Source organism: Scleropages formosus, chromosome 2, assembly GCF_900964775.1.
Source record: "Scleropages formosus chromosome 2, fSclFor1.1, whole genome shotgun sequence".
Classification (NCBI taxonomy): domain Eukaryota; kingdom Metazoa; phylum Chordata; class Actinopteri; order Osteoglossiformes; family Osteoglossidae; genus Scleropages; species Scleropages formosus.
Window position 1 is genome coordinate 27,088,327 of NC_041807.1, and position 17,114 is coordinate 27,105,440.

Below are 17,114 nucleotides of genomic sequence, written 5' to 3' on the forward strand. Positions count from 1 at the left end.
TGGAACTCATGTTTTTGGGTTCTTCAGACAAGAGTACATTGTCAGCATGAAAGAAACATGATGGTCCTCTTCTGCTATCTGTATTAAGGACATGGCTATATTGCTTCCAAAAAAAGTAGTATGATTACATGGTTTTACAGGAACCTGACACACAGCACATTTAGATGTCTATTCTCATTAGACATCTCATTATTTTCTTCTCTGCCTGACCTTTCTGAAAAGATGTTTTACATTACTGGATGCCATTAATGTTGCAACACATTTTGAAAGCAGTTAAATGGCTAACCCAGTTCCTTGAAAACATATGCATTGTTACATGTAGCTCAAAGTCTTTTGGCATGTACCAACACAGTCCAGAGGTTCTGAGAAAATAATATTTCAGTCCCACATTTATTCTCATAATGATGGTTGACTGCCATGACAAATACCAGGCAAACACATTCAACATCATAACAAACACATTCTTACCAAAATTTGCATGTTGTGTTGTAACTGATCATCTGCAACCCCCCCCCCCCAGTGGCAGTAAGTAGCATGGAAAGCCAGTTCGTGTCATTGTTTTGTTTCAGTGTATTTGAAGAACTGTTGTCTCAAAAATGACTCTCAGAACCGCTTTAGTGCATTGAGAAGAAACTGAGTACATTAAAATTGCATAATTACATAATACCAGCCATAATTTAGGAGTGGTTATTAAGTAAGCCAACCTGAATTTTCAGAGAATACATTAATTTATTATCTTTACAGTATATTTAGCACTTTTATTTCTGGGATTACCCGTTACAGCAAGTGAACTATTGAAAAATCAGGCATGTTTAGATTTAGTCATATTTGTACATGTAGAACAAAGAGAAAAGCATTTTCAGATACCAAAGTAACTATTATTACAAAGCAAGACCAATCTTAATCTACTTAACAAAGTCCAATCTGTGAAAGAAATCACACCTATGAAGAGGCAGCTGACAGCGTAGAGGTTAGAGCTGTAGCCTTTCAGTCTAAAGGTTGTGGGTTTGACTCCCATCTACTTCTATAATACCCTTCCTGTAAACTTTTCCAGGAAAAAGTATCCAGTTGTGTAATTGGATGAATAATTGTTGGTTGTTTAAGATTGTCAGGTGCTTCAGAGATGCTACATGACTAATAAATGTTAGGAAGAACTACCTGACACACCTCTTTGTCACCACTGTATATTTGTCTCCTCTTTATGATCAGGGTGAAACCCAATGAATCGTATTGCATTCAGAAGGGGAGAAACCATCCATTCATGCATTTTCAGTAATATACTTGTCTTCATTAGGCCTGTCCTGGCATACACACAATCTGCCATATTTGTGTGTATATGTATATACGTACTTGCGAAACTTGTTAGGGACATTTTATTACAGGCTAGCTTTTCGAGCCTGCCTTCTGCTATGTAAATAACTGATCTGCTTTCAGTTTCACAAAATGTAGAGGAGTGTACTTGAGGGAGAAACCAACGGCTACAAGTATCTGCTCCTCTGGATTACCATATCTGCTTTTACCATGAGGTTTAATATTTTCATTCTACTGACACTGGTAAGGCGTATATTCATACTGTATTTGTTAAATCTGTCTCTAAGGTGCTATGAAACATATTTGCTAGCTTCTATATAAAGGCAAACTGGTGCAGAATCGAAAAATTATTTTGCAGGTTCAGATGCATAACAGCAATTTTACGGTGCAAGGTGAAGTTGAAGCTCATGCCAGAATGTAGTGAAAATATTTTCAGCTACAAAGTACTTCAAAAGGCTATACAATGCCTCACTTAAAAGTTTAGAAAAATATTCATTTTCTCAAAGACAAGTAGAAATGCTTAAAGCATTTAAGTAAAATGCTGACTCTAGAACATACATCAAAGCCTACAATGGGAATGTTTTAAGACATACTGTTTGCAGAGGCCACAACAATATATAAATGTGAATAACTGACTACTACACCTGCAAGGGCAATGAGAATGATGTTTTACAATGTAATTACTGCTGTTTTCTGAGAAGTTCATATACTGATTGGAAAACGTGCTGAAATATTGTTCTTTTTGAAGAATAAAGAGCTTTGTATTTAATTCTGTTTTTAACCAGAAAATGCATTTGAAATATTTTTTAATGGCTGGTATTTACCCATAAGGCCGTTGATATCTAACAAGTAAACTTTAGTAAATCTATTTAAATATATAATCCATTTCTGCACATACTTTTGCAATAAAGAGTTTTGATGTTGTTAATGTTACGCTTTTTTAAGTTCTGTTCATCATTACTCTATATTTCCATATCTGCTATCCAAAATAACTGTTGGAAACATTCAATATATAACATCATGTAAGACAAGGTATTGTTTACAAATTTATTAATTATTAGCTTAATTAATTAAGGGGGTGCGGTGGTGCAGTGGGTCTGGGGTTCGAGTCCCGCTTGGGGTGCCTTGCGACGGACTGGTGTCCCGTCCTGGGTGTGTCCCCTCCGGACTTATGCCCTGTGTTGCTGGGTAGGCTCCGGTTCCCCGCAACCCCGTATGGGACAAGCGGTTCAGAAAATGTATGTTAATTAATTAATTATTCATTAAGGGTTTCCAGAAAAAAAAAAACTACAGCCAGGTCTTGGGTTGATTGTTTACAGGGAGGATGAAAAATATACTGTATATATTTTTATTGGTTCACTCACTGTCCTTAAGCACTTGTTCGGTTCATGCTCCCATCCCATAAACACTTGGCTCACAGCACTTGAACTGTTCAGAAGTGGAATCCAGTTCAGCGTGTGGAGTTTGTATTTTCTTCCCATGTCTCCATGGGTTTCCTCCCATAGTCCAAAGACATGCTTTTCAGGTAGATTGGTGACACTAAAGTCACTCATAGTGTGTGATTGAATGAGTGTGTGTAGCTACCCAGTGATGGCCTGGCAACCTTATGCCCTCTGCTTCTGGGATTGGTTCTCGAGAGCCACAAGCCTGACTTGGTTAAGCATTTACTGGTGTATTTTTACCATCAGCCCTCACTGATGGTTACTTATTTACACTTGAGTGTGAGTGCACTTACGTGATGTTTAAAGTGGGCTAGCAGGTACCATATGTTTTTTCCTTGCAACTGGAAGATCCTGAGTTCAAATCCCTGTTATTCCACACTTGATCGAAGTACTTGAAACAAGAAGAACACCATGCTGTAACAATAGGCAAATCATTGGAGAGCTGTTTATTCAACATCGTAAGATGCCTAGGACAAAGGTGTCCAAAATGTAAACGCTAAAGTAGTTGAACTAATTAAACTAATTGATTTATTGAAAGCAGCCCAGAACACTTGGAAAAGTCATATACGCGAGACCAGACAATATTTATGCATGTAATTTACTAGCACATACCAGCAGTTATGAATATGAAATACTGCCTGTAAGCAAGCCTGTATCATTCGCACTTCATTGCTCAAAATTTATTTAATTAACAACATGACCCAGCTGAAGATTAATGTTTTTTAAAATGCCCTTGAGTAGAACACTCAGATCACAGTGAACACAAAGAGAGTCTCTAGAATATTCTGTCCGTCCCTTGTGTACCTTAGGCGAAAGAGTGACGCATGTTTTGTGATTTAATCCATCTGGTTGCTGGTTGTCCTTCTTTCTTTTGCCTTCAACTCTACCAAAATTTTCAGTCATATAAAAAGATCTCGGGTTATAAGTAGCTTTGAACTGGACCCGTATGGGAAGGAACAAAAGGGGTTGTTTCAGCCCAGCTTGGTAGATTTGATGCATTTTCGCTGTATGTGATACCACTGTTGTTAAGCATTTCTCTAAATGAGGGTCATGGTGTTCTCGAGCCTATTCCTGAAACACAGGGCACCAGGCTAATCACCAATTCACCTCCTTGAGCTGGACTTAACAGAACCATCGATAGCGGCTTGACAGTCACTGTAGTATTATACTTTTACAGATTGTCTTACATGATGCACAACCATGTGACCTTTCTGGAAAACACCTGTTAAGTGCTACATTTTGTTGTCATTGAACAACATTAGCATGTACAGGAACGATTTTGTTTCTCTCTTATAACTGAATGTCTTGTTCTGGTGCCTGGCTTCTCTCCTATTAGTTAGTCTTTAAAAGTACAGCCTGATTTCTATTATTAATGTGACTTGTTGCATGCCTCTGTGCTTTTTGCATTTGTATTTGTATTCCTGAGGTGAAGGGCACTAAAACTGAACTGAATGAGCACATTTTTTTCTGCAACACAGCTGTTGTACACAGTCATCTTTACGTAACTCAGTACATTGTATAGGGTATGTTTTGTCCTCTACTGACTCAGAAGGCGACATTTCAGTGCACCATTTTTCAGAGCATGTAAGCAAAATGGTGTAGTGGATAGTGTGGGTGCCTCACTGCACCTGAGTTATGAGACTCAGTATAGGTCTAATTCCTCTTCACTTGGTTTGGAGTTTGCAAGTCCTATCCATAATCACATAGGTGTCCTTCAGGCGCTCCAGTAGTCTATACTGCTTAGACTAGTGCCTTGTTCTTCCGGGAGAGCCTGTGGACCATTGTAACCCTGTTCCAAATGGATAAGTCCAAGATATTTTCTTCTACCCTGGTAGTAAACCACATGATTCAGCTTTTTTGCATTTCTTAACTTTTTGCATTGTAAGGACTCTTGGTTCATATCTCACTTCCTACTGTAGAACCTTTGAGTGAGGTCCTTACCCTCTTATCCTGATTTACTCAAGTAAAATTGGCCAGCCCAATGAAAGGATATCACTTTAAGAAGCTTGACACTAAAATATAGATATTCAGCTCTTAACCTTTAACATAATTCCTGTCACTATTGAAAGTGAGCAGCATACTGTTAGAAAAAGATTCTTATTCCAGTGCTTCAAGGGATCTTGTTGTAGTACCCTTGAACAAGTTATATAACTTTGAATAAAATATATAAAATGAGTAAAATCTGAATATTAAGTGACTTATGTTGAGGAGGAAAAAAAAAAGCTAGTTCTCCACTTTGGTTCTGAGGTTGTGGAACAAACTCTCTCTGTCCCTCGGGACTTTTGAATCCCTTGCAGCATGTAAGAAAGCTCTCAGAAGTCTTCTTAACAGCATATCTCTTCTACAGGCAGTTACATGAATATTGTCTCATAAGAAAATGTGGTATCAAACAAACAACGTCTGTCAAATGAAGAAATGTGAAGCAAGCATTCAAAAAAATTAAACAATTACGTGCGTAATTATTTATTGAAAAGAACAATATCTATTATGTGCTGAAAATTTTGATTTAATTTTATGTCCAAAAAATTAATATGAAGAATATGTTCTTAAGTGAGGGGGTGCGGTGGTGCAGTGGGTTGGACCACGGTCCTGCTCTCCGGTGGGTCTGGGGTTCGAGTCCCGCTTGGGGTGCCTTGCGATGGACTGGCGTCCTGTCCTGGGTGTGTCCCCTCCCCCTCCGGCCTTACGCCCTGTGTTACCGGGTAGGCTCCGGTTCCCCGTGACCCCGTATAGGACAAGCGGTTCTGAAAATGTGTGTGTGTGTGTGTTCTTAAGTGGTTTTCATTTTAAGAATTTGATCTGCACTTAATTGACACAATCAAGGTAACAAATTGATGTATTTGCTTTTTATATCAGCATCTGAGAATGATGGAAATTTCATCATCAAAGACTCATCTTCGGCAGAAACGAAACTGGATAATAGACACATTTGATATTGAGGAGGAGTATCCTGGCTCTTTTCCATATGTTCTTGGGACTGTAAGTTTCCCCTCCTCTATCCTTTGTTGAACCGAGTATTGGAAACATAATAGAGAATGTCTGAAATGTACAATTAAGTGATCTAAAACAACTATTTCCTCAATGTGCTCACACCCATGGTGATCTTGTCCTATCCCTCAGATCAACATTGAGCGTGATTATCATGTGAAGTTTGAACTCCATGGAATGGGGGTGAATAAGGATCCCAAAGGAGTCCTCAAAATCAACAAAGAAAAGGGTGTCATCACTGTCCACAAAAAAGTTGACTACGAGCAATACCATGTTCTGAAGGCATGCTAAAATTCAGCTCTTTTTCCAAATTGCAATAAATGACTTAAAAAAACTACAAATCATTTTTGGTTAAAATGTATGTTTTGAAAGATTTATCTTTTCAGAAAGTTAGTTCTTTAGGAAAAATGTTTGAAAACGAGTGTTTATTGAACCGGGGGTGTGGTGGTGCAGTGGGTTGGACCACAGTCCTCTTCTCTGGTGGGTCTGGGGTTTGAGTCCTGCTTGGGGTGCCTTGCGTGGGACTGGCGTCCCATCCTGGGTGTGTCCCCTCCCCCTCCGGCCTTGCGCCCTGTGTTACCGGGTTGGCTCCGCGACCCCGTATGGGACAAGCGGTTCTGAAAATGTGTGTGTGTGTTTATTGAACTTGACGTACAATATAGATGTTTAAATATGAATATTTTAATCTCGGAATTTTTTTTTTGCAAATTTTTGAAAATGAAAAAACAGTTCACCAGACAACATATTACTTTAATTGTATCTGCAGCTTGCATTTGTAGCAATGAATCCTTCAGATGTACTTGACACAAGACTGGCTGTTGAGATAAATATAAGGGATGTAAATGACCATGCCCCAGAGTTCCAGCAAAGAGTGTATGAAACATCAGTTGAAGAATCACTGCCACAGGGTAATTCACAATCATAAACCCATAATTATAGTTTAAACACTGCCTTACACCTCTCTAATACTCTATTTGACTCTATTTTTATCTATTTCTCCCTACCTAATTGTAGCTCTTCTCCTTTTTACGTTCCAACAGGATCACATGTGTTTACTGTATTTGCAGTGGATAAAGACAAATCAAACACACCAAATTCAACATTTACATATAGAATATCCTCTGTGACCCCTCAGACACCTAATGCAGAGTTCTTCATTGAACAAAATGGCAAAATATCATTCAAAGGATGTTTGGATTATGAGGTGAGTGATCATTTTTTTCTCAGTTTAGCAACTACTGTCTTTCGGATAATTCATTTAAAGTTCCTCAAAAATTACTTTGCATTTATTTATTGCAAAAAGCAACCTAATAAACATACTTGTGTCCTACCTAGAATGCAAAGAAATACGCCATCCTGGTTGAAGCAAAAGACCAAGGTGAGGTGGTACAGCTGTCAAGCACATGTACGGTTGTGGTCAATATACTGGACAAGAACAACCACATGCCCACTTTTGCTAATCGTACTGTAAGTAAAAGTTTTCATACAACAAAGTCATTATCCTTAAGTAATTATCACTGTACTTAAAGTGATAATAATAATAATAATAATAATAATAATAATAATAATAATAATAATAATAATAATAATAACAAATGATGGTAACTGCACATATCATGTGCAAAGTGATGGGATGAATTTCTTTGGTCTCTTGTGATCTAGAAAAAAAATGGATAGATAAATATAAACTTTACTGTGATTTACTAATTTATGCAGCAGGGTAGATCAAACATCTTTGATTAAATTTTGATCGCATACTTAAAGGAATATTGAACAAAAAATATATTCTGCTGTATGAATCCCATAAGACTGTAATTAGCACAGTTTCAGCTAAAATTTTTTCACAATGCCTCCTGTCACTAAAACATCTGCCAAAGCACCGAATACCACCGAAATGAGGTGGGGTTCTGTTCCATTACTCTGTATTTTGACAATAGTATGTGTGGTATGATAGGCAGCGAGAATATGGACTGTTTCCTTGCATTATGCTCTTTATTAAAACAAAAGACTGGACTGACACCCTGTGACTTTGCTATCTTAGTCTGACTTTTAGGCTTTCATACTTTCTTTATTCTGTCATTTGCATTTGCAGTTATGAACGATTCCGTAGTTTATTATTCTTCTTGTCCTTCTGTCTTTCTTAAGTGCATTGAATGTCCATTACCATGAAATGGAATACTATGAAACTATTAAGTATGAGTAGGGGGTGCGGTGGTGCAGTGGGTTTGACCGAGTCCTGCTCTCTGGTGGGTCTGGAGTTCAAGTCCTGCTTGGGCTGCCTTGTGATGGACTGGCGTCCCGTCCTGGGTGTGTCCCCTCCCCCTCCAGCCCTATGCCCTGTGTTGCTGGGTTAGGCTCCGGTTTGCCACGACCCTGCTTGGGACAAGCAGTTTCAGTCAGTGTGTGTGCATTAAGTATCGATGTTTCTAATGAATATTTTCATCAGAAGTTAAGGAATACGATTCACAAAGCGATTAAACCAAATAGCCATAAATTGTACCTTTCACTATTTTTTTAGCTTAAAATTTTGTATTTCAGTTTACATTTGCATTTCAGCGAATGTCAGAAAGTGGACATTCTTGTAAAAGAAACATGGGTATGGTGTTTTTGTGCAGGTGCCAACCGAACATGGTTTTGTTTCTGTTTTCCAGGGATCAAGTAGAGTTAATGAGAGGGAGACGGGAACGACTGTCTTGAAATTGCATGTAGCAGACAAAGACTCAAAAGGTACCCCTGCATGGAAAGCAGTTTACACCATACACGGAGACAAGGAGAACTTCTTCAGTATACAGACTGATCCACAAACCAATGCCGGAATATTGACCATTGTGAAGGTATGATGACCTTTTTATTATTATGTACTGCATTCATTTTAGAAATTTGTGAACTTACATTATGTATAAAATGGGCCTTTAGCAACTACTGAGGACATAAACGTCACGATGTTTATTAACTGAAGTGTCTAATGCATTTTAAAAAAGTAAAGGTGTCTAAAACACCAGGTTCATGGTTCTATTGTTCTTATTTCAGATCAGCAAAAAAAAGTAAAAAATGTCCCAGGCTGTGTTTAATAAATTCATGTTGGTCGTCATCTAAGTATGGCAGGCAGCATCTGTCATTTTATATAATCTTTTTTTGCCATGTTGGCAAAACAGTCACCATCTTTACATTTGAAAAATCACATTTCCCATTGAGGGGGGCGCGGTGGCACGGGTCCTGCTCTCCGGTCGGTCTGGGGTTCAAGTCCCCGCTTGGGTTGCCTTGTGACGGACTGGCGTCCCGTCCTGGGTGTGTCCCCTCCCCCTCCAGCCTTGCTCCCTGTGTTAGGCTCCGGCTCACCGCGACCCCCTATGGGACAAGCGGTTTCAGACAATGTGTGTGTGTGTGTTTTCCATTGTTCTGTCTTTTTTGTGCAGCCCCTCGACTTTGAAACAACAGCCAAGAAGAACCTCTCGGTGAGCGTAGAGAACGAGGAGCCCCTTTTCTTCTGCGAGGTGCGGGAGAAGACACGTTCTGGCCTGTGGCATGTTAATATGAAGGGAGGCGCTGGTGGCACAGAGGCACTCCCAGCTCCCTTTGTTGAGCACATCACCGTGTTTGTGGACGACGTCAATGACCCCCCAGTTTTCATCCCTGCTAAGAAGACCATTGTGGTGGAGGAGAATACCCCGGCGGGACGGTCGATTTATACTTTCACTGCTATAGATCTTGACAGCAGCTATGCCAACAAGTTTGAGTAAGACTGGTTGTTCACTTTTTTTCTCTGTAGACACCAGTTCATGGGGGCAATTTATGATAACTTGTGTTATCACAAGAAAAGTGATAATCATTTCTAATGTTACATTTTCTTTGGAATGAAATAGAGGAAAATATTCTACTTTTATAGAAGATATTCAGCTGAGAACAATGTAGTACTAATTCTAGTTTAACACTGTTCTGTGAGTTTGCATCAAAAAAAGCAGACATGCTCTTTGAAGCTTTTGCTTGCAAGATAGAGGGAAGAACCCTCTCATTTAATTAATAAACATTGTGTTCTTTTTAAATGTTTGAACTTCAAATATTACTCCCCATAATATTGCCTGAGGAGAGCTATGATGCTCAATTGTATTTATTTTCCAAAAAATGCAAAGCTGAGTGAACCCAGTCAGTGTATTTTGTCCTGCAATACGTCCTGGTCTCGTTCTTGTTCAGGTATTTAGTTTGGGACTTGAGCAGCCTGCTGTTTCACTGTGCATTCAGAACAGTTCAATTACCTGTCACTTAACATTCTCTTAAACAGATTCAAGAAAGCCAATGACTCAGATAACTGGGTGACTCTGGACTCAAAAACTGGCCAAATAACCACGTTAAAGACAATGGACAGAGAGTCAAAATATGTTGTGAACAGCACCTACACTGTGACCGCTTATGCTGTTGATAAAGGTAATTTTTTAGAAAAACATTATTATCATATTATTGTGGTGAAGAAGGGGTCGCAGTGGCATGGCAGGTTTGGCCTGTGCCTGCTTGGGGTGCCTTGCGGCGGACTGGTGTCCCATCCTGGGTATGTCCCCTCCCCCTCCAGCCTTGCACCCTGTGTTGCCGGGTTAGGCGCCAGACTGTGTGTGTGTGTATATTTTGGTGAGATGTAATTTTCAATTTTCAGGAAAATTATATTAGTATAAATGCATGGGACGAGCGGTTCAGAAGCGTGTGTGTGTGTGTATTTGTATTTGGATTTAATTCCTTTCCGACAAAGAGCTCATGGGAGAAAATCATTCCGCTTCTTTCATTTTCTTTGTTGACCATAGGCACACCCCCCATGACTGGTACAGGGACTTTAATCATCTTGCTGTCGGACCAGAACGACAATGTGCCCCTGCTGTTGAACCAAATGCTGAACATGTGCCAGTTGGATGGACCATCTAGGACCGACATTACAGCTCATGATGCGGATCTGGACCCCTATGCCACCCCTTACCTCTTCGAGCTGCTCGGCGATGTAAAGGACAAGTGGCACCTCGATCCATACTATGGTAATTTACAAAAGCCTTGCCCACCACCTTCTGTACTAGCCATATGCGTGTTTGCTGCTCATGGGGTGCCTGTGGACTCTGCTTATCAGGGTGCAGCTGTATAAGAACAAGGAGCAAGAACAAAAATCCATATTTGTGGCAACTTTCACAACTCAAAAGATCTGTCTTCACTACGCCCACACCTCATCCACACACACAGTCGCAATCAGCGTAACAGGATGTAAAGAGCACCACTCCACCACTCTCCAGTAGCGGAATCTCATTGAGACAACCGTCCTCTCTGTGCTTCTGAACCTTTGCCCTGATTCTCCTGACCATCCTCCTGTCCATCTCCACATCCCTGAATCATCTTGTCCACGGCCACGACCTTTGCCTTGTCTCTTCGACCATGTCTTTGGATCACCCCCTGTACAATGTTCGCCCCTTGAGTTTGGACCTTCACCTGTCCCTGACCATGAGAATTGCTTCACCCCTTTGAGTCTCAATTAAATGATCCTGCATTTGGGTTCACCCTTCTTATTCTTGAGTCCTCAGCTGTGATAAGATCTTAGCACTGGTCAAATATTTTTAATTGTTTTAAAGGGAATGGGCAGCCAGACGACCCTTGATTAACCTGGGTCTACCATGGTAATCCGATTCATGTACAAATTGACCGTTGCCCCTCAGAAGTTTATTTTTCCCAGTTTGATGTTGCTCTACCGTTTTTATATTCCTCTCCTCTGCTGCTGGCTGGCTACTTCATGAATACTTAATTGTGACTTTATAATCGTAAAGAAATTGACTTACTATTTATGTATTTTTGTGATATTTATGGAAGCATTTATTAATTTCTTTACCCTTTTGTTCCTTCCATCTACATATGTAAAAATAATGTCTTGGTAATATGTGATACTTGTGTTTGTCTGTCATTAGTTTTGTTCATAACTTGTAAAAGAGATTTGAGTCTTTCTTCCGAATAGAACTTGGTATAAGGATAAATTGCATTGTTGTAATATTTCTCATATGAGTAACTTTTCATGTCTCAAGTCTCATGTCTTGATGAAGATTTCTACAAGAGATCTGTTGACGAACTGAGAAATAGGACTAGTAAATTTCCACACCTGGCCTTCTGCAGGGACCACAGCCACCCTTGTGAAGGAGAGCACGGTTTACTCCGGGACTCACATGTTGCAGCTTAAGATCTCCGACGCCCAGGGCCACTTCTCTGTGCAGAACCTCTCAGTCACTGTTTGTGACTGCTCAGTCACGCCGAACTGCTGGCTTCGCAGGTCCACAGGCTCCAGAGTGGACAGCAGTGCCATGGGGGTCATTTTTGCAGCGCTTTTCATACTGCTGGGTGAGTGGCAACACACTGGTGAAAAACCACGGACACAGAAGGTCTGCTCTATCAATCTTGGTTCTATGGCACTGGGGCCACACTAGACAACCAAACAATTTACATGGTAAATTTTTTAATTTTTCACGCAAATGAACATAGTTACATTCCACAGCTACATTCACCTTAAACGAAACAGCAACATTTCTGACACCTGAGTGGAATAACAACACATCTCAGTTTTCCAATATAAATATATCAATATGTAGTGTGCATTTGAAGTTTTTATCAGTAAAGCTATATACATTTCACTGTAGATGGTACTTGCCAAGAACAGGTAAAATGAACTGTAATTTTTTGAAAATTTTAAATTTATGTAGACAACATTCAAGTTCTAGTTGCTTGTTTGAACCCCAGTTTTTGCTGTAGTGCCCTCGAGCAAGGTATGTACCCTAATTTGCTCCAGTAAAAAAGAAGAAAAAAAAAAAACGTGCTGAATAAATGACTAAAAAATTTCAGCTGGCTTAAAGTAAATTTCTTTTGGAGAAAACTGTCAACTAAATGAATACATACAATGTAAATGTGTATTTTTACACTTGTACTTGTTTGAGCAAATGAATACAGTTCACTGAGGTTTTTATCACTACCTATTGCCATCGGAGGCAGCTGTAGTGTAGTGGTTGGAGCCCTTACCTTTAGACCCCAAACTCACAGGTTTGAATGCCACCTCCAGCTGTGATACCCTTAAGCAAGGTACTTACGCTAAATTGCCTGACTGAATGAAGATGTTAATAATAATGGGTAAGAACACTGTAAGTTACTTTATTAATTTCACTTTGTCAGTGAAATTAATCAATGTAAATCAAGTGGAAGTTCTTCACTTTTGAACTGATCTGTTTTTTATTTTCAGCTGTGTTTGGCAGAAGTATACATGTTGCTGTTGTTGTTAATTATTTTTGTCCAGTCAGCTCTTGCTGACCACACAGACAGATCTAAGACGGTCTGTCCTGCAGTCTTGTCCAAGGGGGTTGACAGCTTTCTCGTGTTGACTGTTTGAAGGTGTCGTCCTTTTGGCCTTCTTTGTGTCTTGTGCGAGAGAGAAAGTTGCCATCCCAGTCGATCCACAAGGTGAAGAATACTTGTTTCCATCCAATACCGAGACACCAGGAACTGACTGTGAGGTAACTGTGCCTTACTGCAAATTACACAATTCACAAAACCATAAATAAATAAATAAAAAAATAAATATTGTACTTTTGCTACAGATTTGTATGTAGTGCATTGTACTAATTTTTTCTTTTTGTCTTTATTTCATTTATACAGGTACCTAATGAACTACTGCATAAAGACCAGGTGGACAAAGGGTTGCAAACAAACAGTAACAATATGCCACAGGTCCAGCTCAGTCAGGTAAAAGGCTCCTGCTCTGCACTGTGGTAACGTCTCACAGACTGAGACTAATGCTATGAACAGCGGCCCGTTTGGCCAGTGCAGTATTTGTCTGAACTTTACTCTTCTTGTCTCAGGTGGCCAATCAGAGCCGCTACCAAGTGCAATTCGGGTACATGCAAAGTGAACAGTCAGCGTCGAAGCTTCAGCACAGAATTTCCCTGCGCAGGGTGCGCATGTCGACACACATTACACGTGTACAGTAGCGTGTTACTGTTTGTGGTGCGGTGCTATACTGTTTGCTCCTTCTGTTGCAGAATGTGAGCATGAATTCTCAGTACAAGAGCAAGTTCTCTCGGGTGAGTTGCAAACATGTGTACTCTTCCCTTGGGTTATGAGCAGTCCAATTGTTATATAGAGTTTCCAGAGGTGCAAACATTTTCCAGTTTAATTTTTATTGCATACTCTTTACTTGTTTTTTTTTTTCTTTCAAATTTCTCTCTGTTGTGGAGTAAAAGCAATGTTATCTTTCCACACCCAACTGTTAAAAGCCTATAAAATGCACCTAGACAGGACAGGACTGCAGGGCTGCCTTAAATCGTTTCATTTGCATAGTGTTCACAGCTTCAAAATGACAAACTTCGCACATATTTATGGCATGAACTTGACTTTTGAGAGACACTTAGAACTTCCAGTAATTTAAAATTAATTTTCATTTCAAAGAATATTAAAAAGCCCTGCAAAGTATGCTTCATATATCATAGCTATAAACAAAATTTTTACAGAACTTAACTAGTGGCTAAATCGAGGGACATATTTATTACTAAGCGTTTTATTGTGTAGACAATAAAGAAGCTGAAAGCGGCGAGAAGATGACAAACCCTGGATATCGTTATGTAATAAAGTTGAAAAATTAGTGTTGAATAAGAGGTTGTGAAGATTACATATTGTTTAGTTTCAGCAATAAAAACAATGACACACACACACACACACACACACACACACACACACACACACACATTTTCATAACCGCTTGTCCCAGATGGGGTCGCGGGGAACCGGAGCCTACCCGGCAACACAGGGCACAAGGCCGGAGGGGGAGGGGACACACCCAGGACGGGACACCAGTCCGTCGCAAGGCACCCCAAGCGGGACTCGAACCCCAGACCCGCTGGAGAGCACGACCCGGTCCAACCCACTGCGCCCCCCTAAAAACAATGACATTATTCATTTATTAAGTTAGCCTTTTAAATTTTAGATGAAAAATGCAGATTTTAGAGAACCTGATATGCAAATACAGACACCTGCCTTTTGTAGCTTTTGTTGATTGTGACTTCCCAGTGAGTGACTTTTAAATTTAATCAAGCTGTGAAAATATTTGTAAGGAACGGAGGCAGTGTATACTTCTGTCCCACCGAACATTAACAAATTCATCACATATATACAAAAGTGTACTTGTTTGTGTGTTTATATTTTCGCTCTCATTTTTCCACGGTTCAGGGGACGGTGCAGAGAAGCTCATCTCACTCAACCACTGGAGGAGGCCATTTTTTAAGGAGACATGAAATTCTGAGGACTTTAATTGTGAAGGTTTGTAAAAGTGTTATTGCCAATCTTCTTGAAATGATTTTTCTTTCAAGTTTACTTACATTGTTTAAATGATTATATTTGGAAGGTGTGGAAGCTGTGAAAGGTGCTCTGAGACCTTGTTCTCATTTCCCTCCCCATTTGTTGGAATTCTTGCTACTTTCAGAAGGTGCAAGCCATACAAGCTCGTGAGGTTCTGCCAGACTACGAACCACGACCTTATGCATACGAAGGAGACTTGATGACGGACCCCCAACTGGACAGCATCTCCATTCCTGGGAGTGAGTTCACCCCAGAAAAGCTTCTGGACTTGGGTCCAAAGTTTTCCAAACTGGCTGCCATCAGAAGGCCAATGCAGGACTAGGGGTCCGTCCTGGTAAGAACAGATGGCCTAAGACCCAGCAGGACTGGACATGATGCTGCTGCACAAAAGAGGACCCTGCAAATTGCTCATTTCTTCCCATCACAGTGCACGCACTTTTGTTGTGGATTCTGAAGTTGGAAGGTCACACGTTGCCTTTGTGTAACCACTCTGTACTGACAGAGCAAGCATCCTTTTCACCTTGCTTTACTTTCTCTTTCTGCACGGTCTCTGGTTTCTCCGGACAACCATTTAAGGCTTGTCAGATGGTCGTCTCAAGACCCTTTGTCCAGTCATGAGAGATGGGGTCACTCAGGCAAATCCACCTTTACTTGGCTCTTTTAAAACTCCCTGAGAGTGAGACAGAGCTCTAGCCTGGTAAACTGTTTCTACAGGGTGAAGGTCTGTTGAGGGCTGCGGGGGGGATGGGGGGTAGTGACAGGGTAAAACTCTTGAATCTCTGCTTCAACCTGATCTTACAGGGAAAATGTAAATGGTACACAATAATTTACATTTTTTGCTCTTGAAAATATACATATAAAAGAATTCTACTTAAAAAGGTATGAGGAATAGCAGTAAAGTGTAAAGTCTGTAAAATGTGTTTTCTAAACTGAAACGGACAATATACCCACAAAAAAACATCAAATTTGTAGAAACTAAACAGATTAAACCATGTTATTATTTTTCTTTTTGTTGATTTCAGAGTGACAAGGTGAACTAGGGGTGAAGCAATGATTCCAGCTGAAACTGTGACACTTTAAACTGCATAAGAATGTCTGCAAGGAGCTGATTTGGGGATTTTTTTTAAATAATGGGTGCAGTGCAAACATGTAAAACTTGTTACATTGAGCTACAGGGGATATAATTGGTATTTCAGGTCAACCTCCCTGCATGTGTTTAAATATACAGTATACTTCATCATATATTTGTGTTTATGTATGTTAACTTTTATTTCTTGAGTTGGGTATGACTGGTACATTTCAAAGGAATGATTAATTGAAGGAAATTTTAAAAATCAGGGACTACATACACATTTCTGTCTTTGCATGTTTTAAGTTTGGCTGGGACGGATTCTTGTTCAAAAAATAAAAGGCAGGGAATTTTGCATAAGCTGCATCATGGGTGTTGCATTCGTGTTGTCCTTGTTGGCTATGGCACCAACCGCAACTTCTAAAGAGTGTGTGAAAGTTTTAACTGTGAAGTGTGATTAAGAGGTGCTAACAACACCATCTCAAAAGCTAAACTTTATCAGGCCTCTTTCTGACGATGAAATACATTGATCCTGATACATCACACTACTGAAACAGCTAAAAAAAAAAAAAAAAAAAAAAAAAAAACCCAGATTGGACATTCTGTACAGTTTAATTCAGTGTAAACATTTTTGTCCTATGAAAAATGTCCTGTGAATTAATGCATGCAAGTTCCTTCAAAAGATGCATTAGTGAAACATAAATCAATCTACTCCATCTAAATAATATATTTGAGAAAATTAGCATCAAGGTTTGTGTGCCTAAAATAGATTTGTCACTCATGTGACAGCAGAGTGTAAACCATTAATGAAAAGAATTACATTAATACATAAATTGTACTTTTCCTGAGATGTACATCACTTTGGACAAAAGCATCTGCTAAATGAATAAATGTACTGTAAATGTAAATGATTCCATTCCAACAGTGCTTTGGCATATGTGCATAAATGTAGTTAA

At 39.6% G+C, this 17,114-nt stretch overlaps 1 protein-coding gene across 1 annotated transcript; it reads left to right on the forward strand.

Moving 5' to 3' along the window:
• The first annotated feature begins 1,521 nt into the window (after positions 1-1,521).
• cdh26.2 (cadherin 26, tandem duplicate 2) lies at positions 1,522-15,411 on the forward strand. The gene is made up of 16 exons (XM_029246954.1): positions 1,522-1,598; positions 5,618-5,732; positions 5,874-6,023; positions 6,508-6,649; positions 6,782-6,945; positions 7,077-7,208; positions 8,393-8,575; positions 9,158-9,477; positions 10,021-10,163; positions 10,532-10,756; positions 11,871-12,092; positions 13,131-13,252; positions 13,395-13,481; positions 13,598-13,690; positions 13,778-13,819; positions 15,214-15,411. Exons 1-16 carry the CDS (start codon positions 1,522-1,524, stop codon positions 15,409-15,411), a joined length of 2,415 nt encoding a protein of 804 aa, XP_029102787.1.
• The last annotated feature ends 1,703 nt before the right edge of the window (positions 15,412-17,114 follow it).